Below are 19,089 nucleotides of genomic sequence, written 5' to 3' on the forward strand. Positions count from 1 at the left end.
TCACACAACTGCATTCAAGCAGGAAAAAGACACAAAGGATTTCTCCTTGAACTTCTGTGTTTTAGGACGGAGTATACTTAGAAGCCTTTAGCAATTTTTATCTCAGGTCCCTTTGGCCAGAATGGGGTCACCTTCCTGCCCCTAAAACAATCACTGAATGCTGAACACAAAGCCAAACCATCCCCTAGAATTCAAGGAAAAATATATCTCAACTCCCTGCCACTTCCTACCTGAAAAAAATACATTTTCTGTGTCGGCTTTGGACAGACAAGCAACAGTGTCTTCCCCATAGATCCTTAAGTCCCTGGGAATTGTTGCAGAGCGCTGCATGCATGGAAAGGAAAACGAATCTCTGTCTCTCTTCTCTTAAACAGGCTACAGACATGTAAAAGCCAGGGACTGTGTCTTATTTATCTTTTAATCTACAATACTTAGCACACTGCCTAATTGCAAAGGTGCTTTTTAAGTGCTACTCAACTGGAGTTACCCTGCATTACAAAGTATCTATTCTCGTATTAAGTTTACAGTGTAAGACCAATTCACTGGCATGTATGCACATGCCTAGGATATTTGCTAGTTGAATAACAATATTAAATTAAGACATAAGTAGATAATGAAGTACTTATATAAAATAACAGGTCAAAAGAAAAATGCATTCAATCTGTCAAAAAAAGAAAATGAAGTTAGTTTTGCAAGACTTGTTATTGAATCTAAGCTGACTCATAGTAATCACTACTTCCTTTCCCAAGTACTTAACAAATGTTTAATCATCAGTTCAAGGATTTTTCCAGGAATTGACATTAGGAACTCACAAATAGACCTAACTTTTTCCTTTTAAAAAATAATCATCTGGGCTTCCCTGGTGGCGCGGTGGTTGAGAGTCCGCCTGCCAATGCAGGGGACACAGGTTCGTGCCCTGGTCCAGGAAGATCCCACATGCCGCGGAGCGGCTAGGCCGGTGAGCCATGGCCGCTGAGCCTGCACGTCTGGAGCCTGTGCTCCGCAATGGGAGAGGCCACAACAGTGAGACGCCCACGTACCGCAAAAAAAAAAAAAAAAAATCATCTGCCTCCTGGCATATTTCTCAATGATCATGATTCTTCAAAGATTACCAATAGAATTTTCTGATTTCCTTTAGTACTCTTAGACTTGTCCAGACCTGAATTCATTAAAAACAACCAGAAGCTCTTGTACTATATTCCTTACCTTCTATGAGCATTATTTTCCTTTTAACCACATGTGGTCTCTCTTTGATTTTTGGAAGATCATTCTTCTTGATAGAAAAACTGGAAACAAAATAGATGTTTAGGAAGTTTAGAAATTCTATCTTAAAGCACTCTTTTGTTGTCCCCTTGGCTTTCCCCCCAAAGGCTCAACTCATTATTAATTTCCTAATAAAATACTTGTAAAGTCAGTTTTGTATACTTCCTGTGATATATAGACTTAGAAGGAGCAGATGGGGGTAAGAGGAACACTGAACCTAGGCTTAGACCTGATACTACGGGCAGTGATAGAGCCTGAGACTTAGTAGGAACTCAATACATATATGTTGAAAGAATGAATAACATGAGGCAAGGGGAATGACGCTTTCATCTGCTATAAAATGGGGACAGTATCTTTGCAAAGAGATGTTTTACGAATGTCTTGAGATCATAAAATGAAGACACTTTGTGAACAGAGAACACACATATACACTATACGCATACATGCATGCCTACACAGATATAGATAGGTAGGTAGGTGAGGAAGTAGGTAGGTAGGTGGGTAGGTAAATAGACATAGACACATACTTGTATAAATATATGTGTGTGTGATATGTAAGATCCTGTTACACTTAGAGAATTGTCAAAGGAAAGGGATGATGTCTGGCTCCTACAAGCAGAAGCCTTCCAGCTGAGAGTATCTTGGTAAAATCACCAAGGGATCCATTCTTTGCTTTGTTTTTTTGACATTGGGTTTTGTCAATTTAAAGCAGAATTTATCAAACTCTAGGGAACTTCCTCTAAGCTAAGCCCATAGGAGACTGCTTTAGAAACAAACAAAAATGATCAAACTCAAAAGCAGGTAAACTGCCAGAAAATTGACTTCACATATCATTTAGGCCGCTTTTTGGGCAAGCCCACCGAAGAGATCACATTCCAAAAACTTAGAACAGAAGGAATATTTCCACTAAGCTAGCATAGCCTAATGAATGCCTTTTTAATTTGTATCCATGGGTCTCATTTGCTGAGCACTCTCCATGTTCCAGGGACTATACTTTGTGTTTTAGTTTATAAGCATTATTTCCTTTAATTCTTGTTTGTTTGTTTGTTTGGGGCTTATAAACAACAGATATTTATTTCTGGCAATTCTGGAGGCTAGGAAGTCCAAGATCAAGGCACCAGTAGATTTGGTGTCTGGTGAGATCCCAACTCCAGGTTCATAGATGGTTATCTTCTCGATGTGTCCTCACATGGCAGAGGGGCTCTCAGCCCTTAATTCTTAAAACAACCATGTTCTTAATGTGGATTCTTAATGGTATTCTTATCCCACTTTACAGATAGGAAATTTTTGGTTTAGGTAAGTTACTTATCTTGCCTAAGATCATAGCCCACTCTCTTAATTTCTATTTTGTGTCTTCTATCAAAGTGATCCACATTGGTCAAAAGAACAATACCTTTACCTCTGCGTAACAAAAGAAAAATACTGACAAAAAACTTGCCCATTTTCTAGACTCCATACTGATTGCCATTATTTGGTTAATGTATCTGCTATTCAGACAGTCATTACAATCAATAAATTTTGGATTTAGTTAGATTCTTTACTTACTAAGAATATACCTGGTTGCATACATAGAGTTAATGATTTTAAATGGTCACCATTTGTTATGGTACTTAATATTTTTTTCCACAGGGCAATTTTATCTTCTTCTTATCCCCCAATTCTAAAAGCATTTTACTGTAGCCCAAATATATACCAGCTATCCTCATTCTAATATATAAATTTTTATAGGATATCTTGAATAGCCCTATTGATTTACTGTTTCCCATTTTGCTTCTCCTTATGATTGAATTCTTTAAATTTTTTTTGAATTTCATCCCTCTTTAGCCATTTTTTAATTTTAGGATAGATGTCCAATAATTCAAGTCATTTGGTATACACTTATTGAGACCCTACTATAGGTCAAGCATTGCTAAATACTAAGGACATAACAGTATGTAAAACAGTTCCTGCTCTCAGTGAGTTTATAGTAGAAAAGAGAGAGCAGTAAACAGGAAAAGCTGATCCTTTCCCTGAACTTGCTAATAGTCATCTGATTTTCTAAATTCATTTCGTTTGCCTATATTTTTCTTCACCACTGCATGCTCTAAGAAAGACATGATAACTTTCTCCCATGATTCCTTTTATTTCCCCTTATCGGGATTTGTTTGGTCTTGGTTTTTGAGTGTTTTTGGTGCTCAGAATTATTTCCAGATCAGCAATTTTCTTCTTAAATTGTCTAGGTTTAAAATGTCAACAAATAAATTTACAGCTTTATTATATACATTGCTTTTAGCAGACTAAGCATGCTGCAGGTAAGAATTTTAGTCAGATTAGCAAGAATATGATGATGATAGTAATCCAACAAAAGCTGAACTAAGCACATAATTATAATAGTAGCAAATACAAATTGGGTAAACATAGTTTATTAATTCTTTGATAATTCAGAAAATATTTTAGCATGTTGCCATGACGAAGTCAGAATCAAGGCAAAAGTTTATAACATAAATAGTTGTATGAATGAGAGTGTATCTGGAAAATTTTGAAAAGTTGTGCCAGTATGTATCAAAATCTGGAAGCCCTTTAAGTAGCCCTGTGAAAATCATATTACCAATTAAATGAAAAGTACACTGAATTATAGAATTGAAGTATGAAATATATATACCCTTTACTATTGCAATGAAGTGAATCATTAGACTTACATAGTTCTTTTGGAGTCAGTAGGATCTATTATCTCAAATATATGTAACTAGGAAAGTTCTTCAAAAATGTTAATATGTGACCAGGCTGCTACAACATATTACGTTAATATTTTAAACATTGAGTTACACATAATTATTTTTAAAATTCTTAATTCAGATTTGAATTTGAGATAACAAGTTTCTTCCCATTCTTCTTTCCTCCCTCCTTTACCTCAACTAACATATATCTTAGCTCCTGCCATGCCTATTAAGATCCCATGTGAACAGAAACATATGATAATAATACATGGGTGGCAAAAATAGTCTTAGGTCCGCAGTTCCCAAAATAAGCACCACGGAGCCCTGAGATGTCACAGTGCACTCTCAGGGCTACGGCAGGGCATTTTATATTTTTTAGGGAAACACAACAACATCTATTAGACGCTGCACAAACTCTTAGCTTGAGTTAGTTCTAAGTTTCAACATTTGATAGGACTGCACTCTTGCATTCTTTTTGATGCCATCTTAGCTTTGTGAAACTAGTTTATGGGGGTTGCTCTGGTAATTAAAAAAAAGTGCTGCATGAAAATTCACGTGGAACAGGCATTGAAGGTGGTGGTGTCAGATATGATTCCAAGGTTTAAGTTGCGCAGTGACCAACAGGTGTGCAATACATTCCTTTAGTTAAGTAATTGTGGTTAGTTAAGAATGAAATAAAATATTATTTTTCTTTCAATTTTTGAGTATCATATTCTCAAACAGCTACTAAGTTGTTAAGGCTCAAGTATTCAGTTATTTAGACCTAACTACGTAATAAACAGAACCGTTAGGTGTCTCTCTTGGGCTAGGGGCACCATGAAAAAATTCCTGAGACCCTAAAGGAGGCATAAATACAAAAAGTTTGGGAACTTTTTTTTTTTTTTTTTTTTTTTTGCGGTACGCGGGCATCTCACTGCTGTGGCCTCTCCCGTTGTGGAGCACAGGCTCCGGACGTGCAGGCTCAGTGGCCATGGCTCACGGGCCCAGCCGCTCCGTGGCACGTGGGAGCTTTCCGGACTGGGGCACAAACCCGTGTCCCCTGCATCGGCAGGCGGACTCTCAACCACTGCGCCTCCAGGGAAGCCCTGGGAACTTCTATTTTACATGGTGAATGTTTTAGAAACTCAGTTAGCCTTGTCATACTTCTACAAATACAGCCAGCTTTCATTATTTTTTATAGGAACACATTGTACCTTCAAAGGTTCATAATTTACACAAATTATCCTGATTTACTCCCTTACGATATTCCTATGTCCCTTATGAATTCGTACATTTTCAGAGTTCCCAGTTGTTTGTTTCTGACCTCATAGGGGGATGGGTGTCATGTGGTTAGAGGCTGTGCACGTGTGTACACACTGCTCAGAGGCAGGCGTGGAAAGTTCAGTGGCAGCATTAGTATATTAGGGTTAAGTCAAATGCCTTTAAGCTGTTGACTGTCTACCTAGCTTTGTAGTATGGAGTAGGTTTGCTGTAGTGTTCAAAAGCTACTTTGACTTATTTTGAGCATAGTTTCACCTTTTTTTGTTATTGACTTATAAAATACCCACTTGGAGCCATATTATACAAGTAGGTGCTTTCATATTGGTTTATCCTTAGTAAATAAATATATCTTCTCTATAACAGACTTTTTCAAATATTGCTAATATCTACAGCTAAAATATATTTTGTAATTTATCTCAGAAAGATAAACCATAAATTGAATAATATCAAATCAATACATTAGTTATTATTGGACTTTTTAAAGTCATGAGTTAAAAGAGACTGTTTGTTATGGTTTGCTTAATTGCTAGGAGGATATCACTAGCCACTCCTCGACAGCTTTATAAATCTTCCAACATGACTCAGCGTTGGCAAAGAAGGGAAATTTCAAACTTCGAATATTTGATGTTTCTTAATACTATAGCAGGTAAGACATCTTATTCTTTAATCTCATAATATGTTTATGTTCATCAAAAATCTTTGGTAATGTGGCTTGATGGAATGCATTGTTCTCCTTAGAATTCAAATACAGCATTAGAATAAATATTGAAGCACTCACATTAAATTGCTATCAGAAACTATACAAGCTAGTACCAAGGTTTAGGTGCATTTATTGTTGAAGAGGCTTTTTCTTGCTCTCCTTCTGCCATTTCCTTTGCTGACAGCTTTGTCTGACGGTTTATTAGAGTCAACAAACCATTGCCAGAGAGTGTCTGGAAATAATAATGGGAAAATGTAATTTCACTACTTTGTCATTCTCAGCAGTAGCAGCTAGACAGGAGAATAACAACAGGATTCTGCCTAGTACAGATGTCACCTGGATTATGGCATGATTGGGTTACAGCATTTTTTTTTCTTAAAATCTTGAAATGAAAATATAAAATCAGATTACATTTCTAAATGATGAGTAACTGCCATCAACCTCGGCAGTACCATGCTTGTAAATTAAGAGAAGGTAGTGGCTTTGTTTTTCTGCTAAATCAGTGGTTGTCAGTGGCTGAACCTGTCTATGAGATTTAAGTACCTCTTTCTTTTTTACTAAATTAAGCTCCAAAGCCCTTATTCATGTTGAATTGCAAAGAGTTTACTTCTGTAAATCAGGCTCTACAAAAACTTTTTACAATCAGATGAATTTAAAACTACATAAATGCATATGCTTACCTATGATCATTGTTCTTTTATGAATGAATGCTCAGAACTATGAATTGAGAGCCCTGTTCTCTGAATCATTGCTTAAAAGGATAACTGTCATATTCTTCTTTTTAATCTATCATATATGTGTGAATATGGATACTATGGCATATATTAAATATGGATGATATAGATGTGTATTACATAGACAAGAGAACTTGATTTGTCAACAAAAAGGGGTAAAAAAGTTGTTTGAAATGGTTTTGCATTTTAATCATTTAATACATACTGTAATGTTAATTCCTTTGCTAATAGGATGCTAGAGCTACAACCAAAGAACTGTTTTATTACATATATTAATTTTATTATATATTTTATACACACATCTCCATTATATACATATGTCTTCATGACATATTTCATATATATTCACATATCAGTGTATACAATGTATATATCTTAAAGAAACCTATTTACTTCCTCAAAGATAAAGGAAATGTGTTATACTATTTAATTAACACATTTACATATAGAGATAGAATGAACTTAAACATCTGAAATATAAAGAACCTTTTCATTAGCATATTTAGGTGAACAGCATGATGTAGCGTAAGCTTCATTACCAAAGTGAAGGGGATAGAATCTCAGGTCTGCTAACTCTGTGTCCTAGAGCATAGGTGGAATTTCAAGTTTTAACTCTATCTTGGACTTTAAATCTCTCAGTAGCCATGTTTGATATCTGTTTCCATCTGTCTTTTTTAAAAAATATTTAATTAATTAATTTGTTTGTTTGTTTATTTATTTATTTATTTTATTTTGGCTGTGTTGGGTCTTCGTTGCTGCGCGGGCTTTCTCTGGTTGCGGCAAACGGGGGCTACTATTCGTTGCAGTGTGCGGGCTTCTCATTGCGGTGCCTTCTCTTTATTGTGGAGCACGGGCTGTACGCACGCAGGCTTCAGTTATTGTGGCATGCGGGCTCAGTAGTTGTGGCGCACAGGCTTAGTTGCTCTGCAGCATGTGGGATCGTCCTGGACCAGGGCTCAAACCCATGTCCCCTGCATTGGCAGGCGGATTCTTAACCACTGCGCCACCAGGGAAGTCTCTCCATCTGTTTTAATAACTGATATGTTTGGTCTTATATCATCTTGTATTATACAATTGCTTTCAATATTTTCTTGCCTTTCACATTGTTTTGTTTTTCTTTGGCCATATAAATAAATTTTGCCTAGTTTTTTAGTGATTTAGAACATAGGCTTTTTGCTATTAATTCTCCTAAAGAATTAATATTGATATGTTTAAATTTTTTAAAAATCCTCTAAAATACATTTCTCTTCCTTTTGAACTCAAAAATGAATCAACACTTTAAACCACTCCTATGCAAAATAAGAACTAACTCAATTTACTTCTCATTCATTGCTTATCTTTGCCAATACAATTTGATACCAGAATCCCTATTATTATGAAACACTTATTTTTTGGAGTCCATATACTTTTGCATATTAGGAAGGATTTCAACTCTATTAAAATTTTCTTCTCTTTAATACAGTATATTGTTTTCAGCTACATGGATCTTTACCTGATTTTTCAGGATAATGTTCTCTTTTCATTCTTCTGTAATATTCTTCCACATTCCCTCTGTTAGGTTTTTCTATTATCTATCTTGAAAAATCTATCAAGACTCATTGTCTACCATATGTCATAGAAAAGCACATGATTTTTTTTTCCTTGACTGTGCTACCCCTTTGGAGCTTTTGGAATTAACACTGGAAGACAGGGTGATGTACCTCATTTGTAGTTCAGTTTCCAGTGGAGCTGGTATTCTTACTAAAAGGTTCTGCTACTCTAAGATGGGATTCTCTCTGTCTCTCCTCTGGATGGAGTGTTACCTAGTTCACTGTGTTAAAGGATTCTTCTAGTCTCCATCCCTTCTCACTGCCTTTTACTCATGTCAGCCACATTTCCCACAATGTGGTATACTTCCACCTATAACCACCACCCACTTCATGCCTGCTGCTTTCTGGGAGTTTGTTTCTCTGTCTATCTCTAGAAAGATTGCAGTCTGATAGAGATAACATCATGATGCCTTCTAAAAGCTGCCCCTGAGCAGTATAGACATGGCTTTTTTTCTGTTTGAGACAGTTTTTGGGTTTCTGAGCCAGAACATGTAGATTGTAAGGGGAATTTGACTGTCTTCCTATCTTCTTTTGAGTACTTGGGGTCTGTTTTATTTCATGACATAAAAAATTTATAGACCACTGGGTTTTTTCTTTTAAGAATTTATTGGGTATTTTCTTTACAATGATTATAACTAAACGTTAAAGTCTGTCTGTTGTAGACAATGCGATAAAAAGAAGTATAAGGTAGGAACTAGGAACTCAGAGCACTTATAACTAGATGGGTGAATGAAATATACATAAGAGAGCATTTTAAGACAGCTGATGGTAAGTGCTGAATAAGTGCTATAAATAGTGAATGCTGCAAGAGCTAAGCAGAGTACAGAAATTTTATGAATGTGTTTGGGGAGAAGAAAAAGAGCAGAGCTTTACAAATTTCTCCCAGTTGAATGTGTGTTATGTGTTCAGTGGACGTGAGTATCATATCTTGGCTGCAGCAGAGAATAATAGGAGATACGATTGGAGCTATAGGTAAGAGCCAGACTGTAAAGAGCCTGAATCCAGGAGTCTGTATAGTTCTGTAGTAGAAGGCAATGCAGTATGGAATTTCAGGACAATTAAACTGCTCGTTATATATGGCATGAATCAGAAATAAAATACCTTAAAGTTAGGGAGAGCTGTTAGGAGAGCCTTACAGGACTCTAGATATGAAATCAATTTGTTCATCATTTTAATAAATAGTTACTGAACACTTTACTATGTGCCACACACTCTATTTTGCACTGACACTTCAGAAGAAAGCAAAGTATGGTTTTTGCCTTTGAAAGGGTCATAGTACAGTCAGGAAGACGGACATGTACACCAGCAATTCCAGCAAAAAGTTGTAATTATTATAATGAGAAAATATACAAAGCTATTTGAAGTCTTAAGTCCAGAAGGCATTACATTTACAGGAAAAGCTTCTCATAGTCTTTTCATAGGCTTCTCACAGGCAACATATAAGTTGAAAATTGAAATATGAGTAAAAATTCACTAGAAAGTAAGCAGAAGCCACTCCAAGGGAAAAAAAAATGTGGAGTCAAAAATTGGATTAGAGGGGTTTCCCTGGTGGCGCAGTGGTTGAGAGTCCGCCTGCCGATGCAGGGGACACGGGTTCGTGCCCCGATCCGGGAAGATCCCACATGCCACGGAGCTGCTGGGCCCGTGAGCCATGGCCTCTGAGCCTGCGCGTCCGGAGCCTGTGCTCCGCAACGGGAGAGGCCACAACAGTGAGAGGCCCGCGTACTACAAAAAAAAAAAAAATTGGATTAGAGTAGTGACAACAGGTATGGCAAAGAAAAAAAGTAAATAAATGATCTAATGCACGATGTCATTATATAAAAAGTAGAAGTCACTGTGATATGCTCTAGTTTAGTGGTTGACAAAGTGTGGTCCCCTGACTGTCAGTATTAGTATTGCCTGCGGACTTGGAGATGCAAATTCTCAGACCCCTCAAACCTGCTGAATCAGAAACTCTGAGTGGGGCCCAGCTCTGCATTTTAGCGAGCCTTCTAGGTGGTTCTCATGCACAGTTTGAGTATCACTGCTCTAGCCATTTAAGATCTAATTATCAGAACAAGATTTGCATATGAAAACATCTAGAACATACAAGAAAGCATGTGATTAAGTGTCATTAACTGTAGTGAAAGCTTAGAGAAGTGAAAGGTTAGTATGAGATAGTCTAATCAAGGGAGGCCTCATAGAAAAGATGGGCTTTAAATGAACTCTAAGAATTTTGTCATATGTAGATGATTATTCAGACAAAATGAACCTTCATACAGAAGTAGAATGACAAATTGGAAAAAGTTATGAATATCAATACCCTGAGGTACTCTCCCTGAATATATATATCCCTGCTAATTCTTCCTTTGCCATCATCCTGAAGTTCTAAGTAGGGGTGCCAGTTTATACTGAGCACCAGCATTAAAGATATGAGTGATGGTATTATAGAGAAGCTTCACCAAAGCCATGATTGAGTACTTATTTAGGAAGCAGTTAGAATTGTCTATTTTCCTGATTTGTGGAGAATATTATATATCCATTCATATCCATTCATCTCCTCTTAATGGAACACTTTTCAGAGTTCTCGATAGAAAGGACTCTGAAGGTTCCTAGAATAAAGGGAACTATAAAGATGGTAAATTGTACCAATACCACTTTTACTAATCTGGGTTCCACTAAATGATCATGTTGTTTCATAGCACAGTTTTAGGGATACAGTTATTGTTCAATAAATACATATAAGTCAGTTGATTGAAACTTTAGATTTATCATTTCTTGAGAGAATGTTAGTGTTCTTATTGACAAATTATATTTAATTTCCTGGGTAATCCAAAGGCAAGAAATGGGTGGCTTATATCTTATCATAGTCTTCTTTAAACATTTCTTTAATTATTATTATTATTATTTTATTATTATTATTTTTTTTGTGGTACGCGGGCCTCTCACTGTTGTGGCCTCTCCCGTTGCGGAGCACAGGCTCCGGATGCGCAGGCTCAGCAGCCATGGCTCACGGGCCCAGCCGCTCCACGGCATGTGGGATCTTCCCAGACTGGGGCACGAACCCGTGTCCCCTGCATCGGCAGGCGGACTCTCAACCACTGCACCACCAGGGAAGCCCTCTTTAATTATTCTTAATATCAAGATTCAGGAAAAAAGTTTTATTATTTGTTTAGTTTTATCATTTCTTTTTGATACAGTTCTTTAATATTAATATCAACATTCAGGAAAAAATGGCAAATAATGGTTAATGTTTACTGAGCAGTTTACAGTGTTGCAAATATGGTTCTAAGTGTTTTATGTGTATTTACTCATTTAATCCTAACAATAACCCCAGAGTTCTTATCCCCATTTCACCAATGAGGAAATGAGGTGCAGAGAAGTAAATAACTCGCCCAAGTCACAGAGCTAATAAGTGAAGAAGTCAGGATTCTAATGTAGGTGGTTTAGTTGTAGAGCTTCACTCACTTACTATACCATACTGCCTCAGGGTATCATGGCACCATTCAATTTCACCTCCAATCATTGGCCTTAATCTATAACTACTTTTAAGACTGAAACAATTAACGATTTTTAGACATTTTTAATTTATATTTCATCAGAAGAACTTTTGAAGTTTATTTACCATCATGACTTTTGTCCACAGGCATATTCTAGTACTAGATCTGGGCCTGGAATTATCATCTCTAATGTAGACCCTAGTACTGTGTTCAGCTAGGTCTCAGATCCAGAGAAGGAGTCTGAGACAGAGATTTGCTTGCAGGAAGTTTATTGGAGAGTGTCCTTGGGATCAACATCTGTGAGGGGAGTGAAGAAAGTAGAAGCAGGCAGAAGGATAAATTGAACCCCAGAGTAATTGCAGCAACGGCCTCAGCAGATCCCACAGGGAACCAGGAGCTAGGCTAACCCTTCAGAGGTGTCTTGCCCTGAGGCAAGGCGGCCAGGCCTTCATTACCTCCACTTTGCAGTCATTGGATGCAGACTCCTGGAAAGGAGACACGACCTTGCGTGAAAGAGCTTTCTTCTGATCATGGCAACTCCTGGATAATCCTGGAGAAGGCCACCAGCCACGACACGGGTGACACAACCACCATCCCCCCATCCAGGATAGAGTGGTTCTCAGAATCACCTGGAGGGCTTGCCAAAACCAACAGGTTCTGATTCAGTAGGTTTAGGGTGGGCCTCAAGAATTTGTATTTCTAACAAGTACCTATGTGATGCTGATGCCACTGGTCCAAGGTTTGCACTTTGAGAACCACCTCCTCACACATATATTCTTAAAAGATCTACCTTACAGTAATTGTCTTAACCTCCTGTAGCATTCACATCTTCTATAGCGCTGTCTATGCCACCCATGTTGGCACTTAGGATAATGCATCCTTGGATTTTATGTCTGTATCTCTTCTTTCCAGTAAGATTATGAGGTCAAAGTTTTGCTCGACAAATGCTCATCAAACGGAACTGACTTAATATTTATGCTCTGTGTTTGCATGATTTTATGATCTATTATGTGAATTCACTAGAATTGCTGGATGAGGGATTCTTTAAATTTCCTGGATTAAAGAGAAGAGTTATAGAATAGAATCTGATTGAGAAGATGAAGCAACCCTTTCTGGCTTCTGGCTTCTGGTTTTTAAAAATATAGGTCAATGTGACTTAATAAATTCACATTTTCAATAAAAATATTCTAGTAACTCTCTTACCCTCTCAGATTTACCTTTTTTCTCCAAAATATTCTTTTAACATGAAGTGTGAAATATATTTTATGACCCATTTCTTGTTCTCCATTTCTTGAGGTCTCTCCTACTTGGCCAATTTGTCTTTTCTCCTTTTTAAATGCTTTTAAAAATAAGACTCTCTATAAAGCATACAGCAGCAGTCTCCTAGTATTAATACAATACAGTATGTAGATTTTTAGACCCTCCTGTGACATACATAATTGCATATAAATAAACACATTTTCCTATATGTATGTAAGTTTTGTAAAGATACTTTACATAGTAGAAGAAGCTTGTCAAATATTCAGAAAATGTACAGTTTTGAAATGACACCTAAAGGCCCATAAATGTTTTCATGGCCTTTCTTTTGTTATATTTATATATTTAATAAATGCTCAATATAGAAAATTGGAAATATAGAAAAGTGTAATTTAAAAATTTAATTACTTGAAGACTAGCCATAAATATAATTAACATTTTGGTTATTTTTCTGTTTTTTTCTTTTTCTGTGTGTGGTAATCTTTGGGAATCTGCTACACATACAGGTTCATTCTTCTTTTTCCATCTCATTAAATAGAATTTGAAATCATGATCTTAAAAACTGCATGAAAGTCTAGCTTAGTACTGTGGTATAATTTAACTATTTTGAAACAATTGGGTTTTGTTTTCTTAATTTTTGAAGAACATTAAGTTTTGGAAGATTTTTAGTGATGCATAGAGTTTAACTAAAAATGTGGGTTCAGCCTCTAATTCCCAGAGTTGACCTAATTTCTGTTTATTGTGTTCCAAAAGATACAGCCTATGCCTTATTAGATAATACTATGAACATGAGTTAAAATCTGGCATTCTTGCATTAAAAAAAAAAAAATAGCACATGGACTGCTAACATAGCTTCGTGTAAATGATCCCGTTAGGTTTGGGAGGTTTTTAAAAGGTTTTTGAGTTGTTTTTCATATGATCGGTTAATGAATTCAGCACAGCTTCCTCAACTCAAACCTTTTTCTCCTGTTTAGCATTTTCTACTTTTTTACTCTGTGATGTACAAGCCCTTCCTGGTTAATTATGTATATATTTAGCTACTGCATGTGTTGGGCTTATTATTGTCATCTAATTAAATGTAACTTGAACTGCTTGCTTCTAGAAAAATCATTAAAAATTCTTTCCTAATGACCTAGAGATGACAAAATGTCTGTAAAGTGCGAAGAAGCAGACAAGCACAGGAACATCGCTCTTAAAGAGTGCTAATCCAGATGCTGCAATCATCTAATTAAACAATATTTTGCTGTCATTAACATTTTCACCAAGGAATTGCAGTTATAATTTCTTTGTCAGCTGCCTCTAGATCACTTTACCTTCAAAACTAAAGTGCCATATAAAAACATTAAATTGGATGGTTTAATTAAAAGTTGTTTTTTTAAATGAAGAAACATATCTAGTGTTTCTGAAATCTCATTTACTGTGCTTCACTTTTATTGTTTGAGTAGATTAGTGTCATAGGCTTGTGATAATTAATATTCATCTTCCAAGGTAAGTCCTTAGAAGCATAGTTAGTAAAAAAAATTCTGCACTTATTACTGCTGGAAAAGGAAATAACAGCACAAGGTTATTTACTAAATTTCAATTATCCTAAAAAAATTAATAAATAAGTACCTAGATGTGCCAGAACTTAACAGATATTATTTTGGAAATATTTTGCTTTTTTGGTTAATTTGGTACACAGCAGGGTTTTGGTTTTTTTTTTCATTTCACAAAGGTATTCAGTAAAATAATTAAAGTAATAATGCTAATTCATGGCTAAAACTTATAAATGCAAAATCCCAGAGTACCAACTTCATCCATGTGAGTTTTAAATACATTGTGAATTTTTAATTCAAATCAAAAATAATAAATATTAACTGTCCGTGTTGCAAAGCTTTTATGTAGAAAGTTTTATATAAAAAGGTTTTAATGTAACTGTCAGAACATCTGTTTATATAGTTGATTGTATTTGTTAGATTTAAAATGTGCTATAAAGCTTTAGTAACTTAAAACTTACTAAATTTTTCTAAGCATTTATTTTTAAAGAATCTTCCAAAGATTATTAAAAGTGAATTAACAAAAAATGCAGGATAGATTAATTACCATGAGCTGTGACTGTAGACAGCAATCAATTTGTGTGTGTGTGTGTGTGTGTGTGTGTATGTTAAAGATACCTTCCTTTCTTTGTATTTTTTCCAAAAATAGCATTATATCTCTTCTTTAATTAGAAAATCATTTCTAGTGAAAGGCTAGTGTCTTCAAGTATAGTCTCTGTTTTTAAGCTGTTTCTACTTATATGATACATTTAAGTACCGAGTTAATGTAAATTGGCTTTTTATTTATTTTAGTTTAACAGTTTTTCCTTAAGTTATGAAACTTCATCAGAAAATTTAAAGATAGTTATTATGTCTAATTTTCAGCTATTGATTTACATAAGTAATGGAAAATATGTTACATAAATAACATCAAATTATTCTCTTAAAATACACATATATTGGAAGACCTCTTTTTCATTAAAAGCTATAGATTTTTAAGTAGAATGGTAACCCAGAAAATGGCAGAGTGCTAAATATGCCACGGTCCTACTTACAATCCCAGAAATAGCTCTGCCCAGCCAGTCTAGACTCTCTGTATATATACATGCATAGAAAAAACACTGAGAGTAATCAGGTGTCCTAGGTTAATATAAACATGAACTCTCAGTAATAAGTGTAAAATTTTAGAATTTTACACTGTGCATTTTACAGTGGTACTGGTATAGCAGTCTATTTTCATATACGAAAGACTGTAGTTAAAAGGTTCCAAATTCTTGTTTATTCTTATCACTACTTTTCATCACAGTAGACTTATAAACATAAAGCAGGTGCATTCATCAGCCACAGATATTTCCGTCTGGTGGTTTAACATGCACATTCACAAGACCGCTTTCTCTCATGCGTACTTCTGTGCCTTTGCATAGTCCTCTTCCTCCAACAAGACTATCCTGCAATTTTCCTTTTTTATTTGGCTTATGGTTTGTTCATCTTTTAAGATTTGGCTCTCATTTTATCGCATTTTTATCACATATGTATTTGTTCTTTCAACAAATATCTATCGGACAAACAAAAGATGCCAATATACAGAGGCTTTTTTTTTTTTAAACTCAAACCCTACATTCTGGAGTTTATGGACTAGTGGAGAGGCAGACAAGTATTAGCTATAACACATCTGCAACAGTGCTGTGGCAGAGAACAAAGAGGAAGCGCTAACCTTACTCTCACCTTGCTCCAGGAAATGCAGAGTGGAAGCAACACTCTGCTTTCTGTCAATTGCCTACATTTATAATATACACCCACATTAGTTTACATATTTAAAACAATAAGAATTGTGTTGTAAAATGCAGAGATTCATATAAGAAACAGATAAAATAGTCACCGAATAAAATGTTTACTGAGTGAATTAATTAATTAGATTTCATGCTTATAATAGTAGCAGATTTAGTTCTTCCTCAGATTATGGGGGGTTTTTTGTTTTTTCTTTTTTATTTCACAGTCACAGTTACCAGTTGCTACAAGAGGTAGGTATCATTTAATTTCCGTTCTTGATGACGAATAAGATAATGTATGCATACCTGTGCTACTGTTACGCTAACACAGTGTGCAACAAGGAGCCCAAGATGAAATCATATCACTAATACCAGGGAAATTGCTATTTTGTATGGATTTGAATGGAAATTTAGAAAGTCCTGTGATCAGTTCATAATGCATTTTTACAAAAAACAGTCTTGTCCAACGGAAGTTTTCTTTGGACCCTGTTTCTTTAATACTGCTCCTCTTAATTTCACCTGATCATATGTTATTCAGTGTCAGTTTATCAGGGTGAGCCAGCCCTGTGCTCTCCCTAAGCTTTGCCATGGTCCCACGGGCTTCAGTGTCCTACCTAAAATGCTTAAGTCATCCTGTCAAAAACTAACGAAAACCAACAAACAAAATTCAGCCTAACATTCAGCAGCTCTCCACTAAAGTGAAACAACATAATATGAAAAGAAAATTCATGAACTTAAGGGAGTGAAAAAAATGTGCATAACATCTGCCTCGGTGCTTTTTCGTACTGGCTTCAGGGTACTTCTGTTAACTTGCAAATTCTCTACATTGATTCTTAATAGAAGCACAATGTAGTATGCTGTATACTGGCAATAGAATTCTGGATATGTACTCGTTATAGTAGAACACCGTCACATAATCTGCAAGTGTGCAGACCAGCAGGTGACCTCCTCCATGATCACTTTCAGGAACCCCAGCTTATGAGGCTCTGCTTCGAGGGTGGCGATAGCATCTTCATCATAGTCAGCAGAAGAGAGATGGAGCATGGAGCACCCATGCAACAAGTTGCAGAGGACCAAGCCCAAAAGTAGCAGATACCATCTCTGCTCACATTCTGTAGATTAGAACTAAGTCTCACAGCCGTAGCTACTAATAAGGGAGCCTGAGAAATGTAGTCTAGCCCAGGAAGGAGAGAAATTGATTATGACGAACAGCTAGCAATCACTACCACAAGTTACATTATAAAAAAGTAATTCTAGTTACTCACTTCTTAATTATTATTGAGTGAGTTCACTTGAAACACATTGTTATAAGTGCTTTTGATTGAATAAAGGCATAGTTCAGTAAACAAAAGAGTTACTTTTCTTCTGCAATGCAATAGTTGCCTCATCTATTAGAAGGACAGGAACACTTTCATAAGCAATTAGTGTATACAGATTTTCATTTATCTTTTTCTTTACTAGGACGGACATATAATGATCTGAACCAATACCCCGTGTTTCCATGGGTATTAACAAACTATGAATCAGAAGAATTGGATTTGACTCTTCCAGGAAACTTCAGGGATCTATCAAAGGTAACTTTTAAATATATAGAAGTCAATTTTCTTCGTAAGGCTATATTCTAAAAGCATTTCTACCAGAGTATATATGTTCAATTAATGTTTGTAAGAAAGTAAACCTGGATGTCTTCTCTTTGTGTAGTTAGCATCTAAATTTCATCAACGCTTAGCATAGGAATTAAGCTACAAGAAGATACATCAGTACTAGTATGGCAAAATGAAATGGATATTTGAGAAAGAGCATATGTAAGGAGAGGTTGTTCTGATATCCTAGGTTTTAAAGGTCAAGGCGAGAAACTTGAAATTAGTACAAAATTTGGCCAGTAATTTCTGTGGTATATTTCTTAGGTGATAAGACATCTTATCTTGACCATAATACATACACACATACTGTAGGGGAGCTTGATACTGAAAAGAAAGTAGGGCACAATGATTTATCAAGGGTCTGTTAAGATAAAAGAGCGAAGATTTGGCCCAAAAATGGCAAGAAAAAAATACACAATGGGTGATAAGGATAGAAGTAAATTTTTGGTTGGTTCGCCTCATTTGTTGAGAAAAAACTTAAGTGGGATACTAAACTCTTTGAAATTCAGTGAAGAGCTAGATACTAAGGCCCAAAAGCTTTTCTCTAGCCTCAGCTAATATCAGAGCCAAGCCCTAAAGTTTATATCAATACTTCACTTCAGCCATATTAAGCCTCAGGCCATTCACTCTGAATTTCCTTCCCTTTTCTATTCTCCCTAGTTGTCTGGTTTAGCATGCCACAGCAGCACGAAAGGCATATAGGCACACGCGTATACATTTGCTTTTGGCTGGGGGAGAGCTGAGGAGCTCCTGAACAAGGGCGGCAGAAGTTCTGCAAGGCAGGGAAGCATGAAATGCAAGCAATTTAAAATGAATCCCACAAATAGTTTTTAACTCAGCACACCTCCTCTTGCCTTTTTTCTTGCCTCTGAAAACTAGACCCACCTAAGTTGAAGTTCTCTATGCCACTGCTTACTAGCCGTGTGACCAGAAGCCGCTCTCTTTTAGCCTCAATCTCCCCATCTGTAATATGAGAATAATACTGTCCTACCTCATACAGCTGTGAAGGTCAAATGACATGTGCGTTTAAAGAATGTAACATAGTACTTGGAACATAGAAGCACTTCATGAATATGAGCTATTATTACACGTGGAATATTTCTTAGCCTGTTTTTGAAGCCTGTATACTAATTTTTGCATGTTCTTCTCTGTCATTCACTCTCTATTTCTTATATTTTATGTGAC

The 19,089-nt window shown here is 36.0% G+C and overlaps 1 protein-coding gene across 4 annotated transcripts in view; it reads left to right on the forward strand.

The window, feature by feature from the left end:
• Nucleotides 1-19,089, forward strand: part of NBEA (neurobeachin) — a 612,123-nt gene that overhangs the window by 489,490 nt on the left and 103,544 nt on the right. For all 4 annotated transcript variants that reach the window (XM_082602053.1, XM_082602054.1, XM_082602055.1 and 1 more), the window contains 2 exons: nucleotides 5,750-5,865; nucleotides 17,723-17,835. In XM_082602053.1, the coding sequence (XP_082458179.1) occupies nucleotides 5,750-5,865; nucleotides 17,723-17,835 (229 nt within the window). The remainder of the gene's footprint in view (nucleotides 1-5,749; nucleotides 5,866-17,722; nucleotides 17,836-19,089) is intronic.

Source organism: Mesoplodon mirus, assembly GCF_964341445.2.
Source record: "Mesoplodon mirus genome assembly, chromosome: 17".
Classification (NCBI taxonomy): Eukaryota; Metazoa; Chordata; class Mammalia; order Artiodactyla; family Ziphiidae; genus Mesoplodon; species Mesoplodon mirus.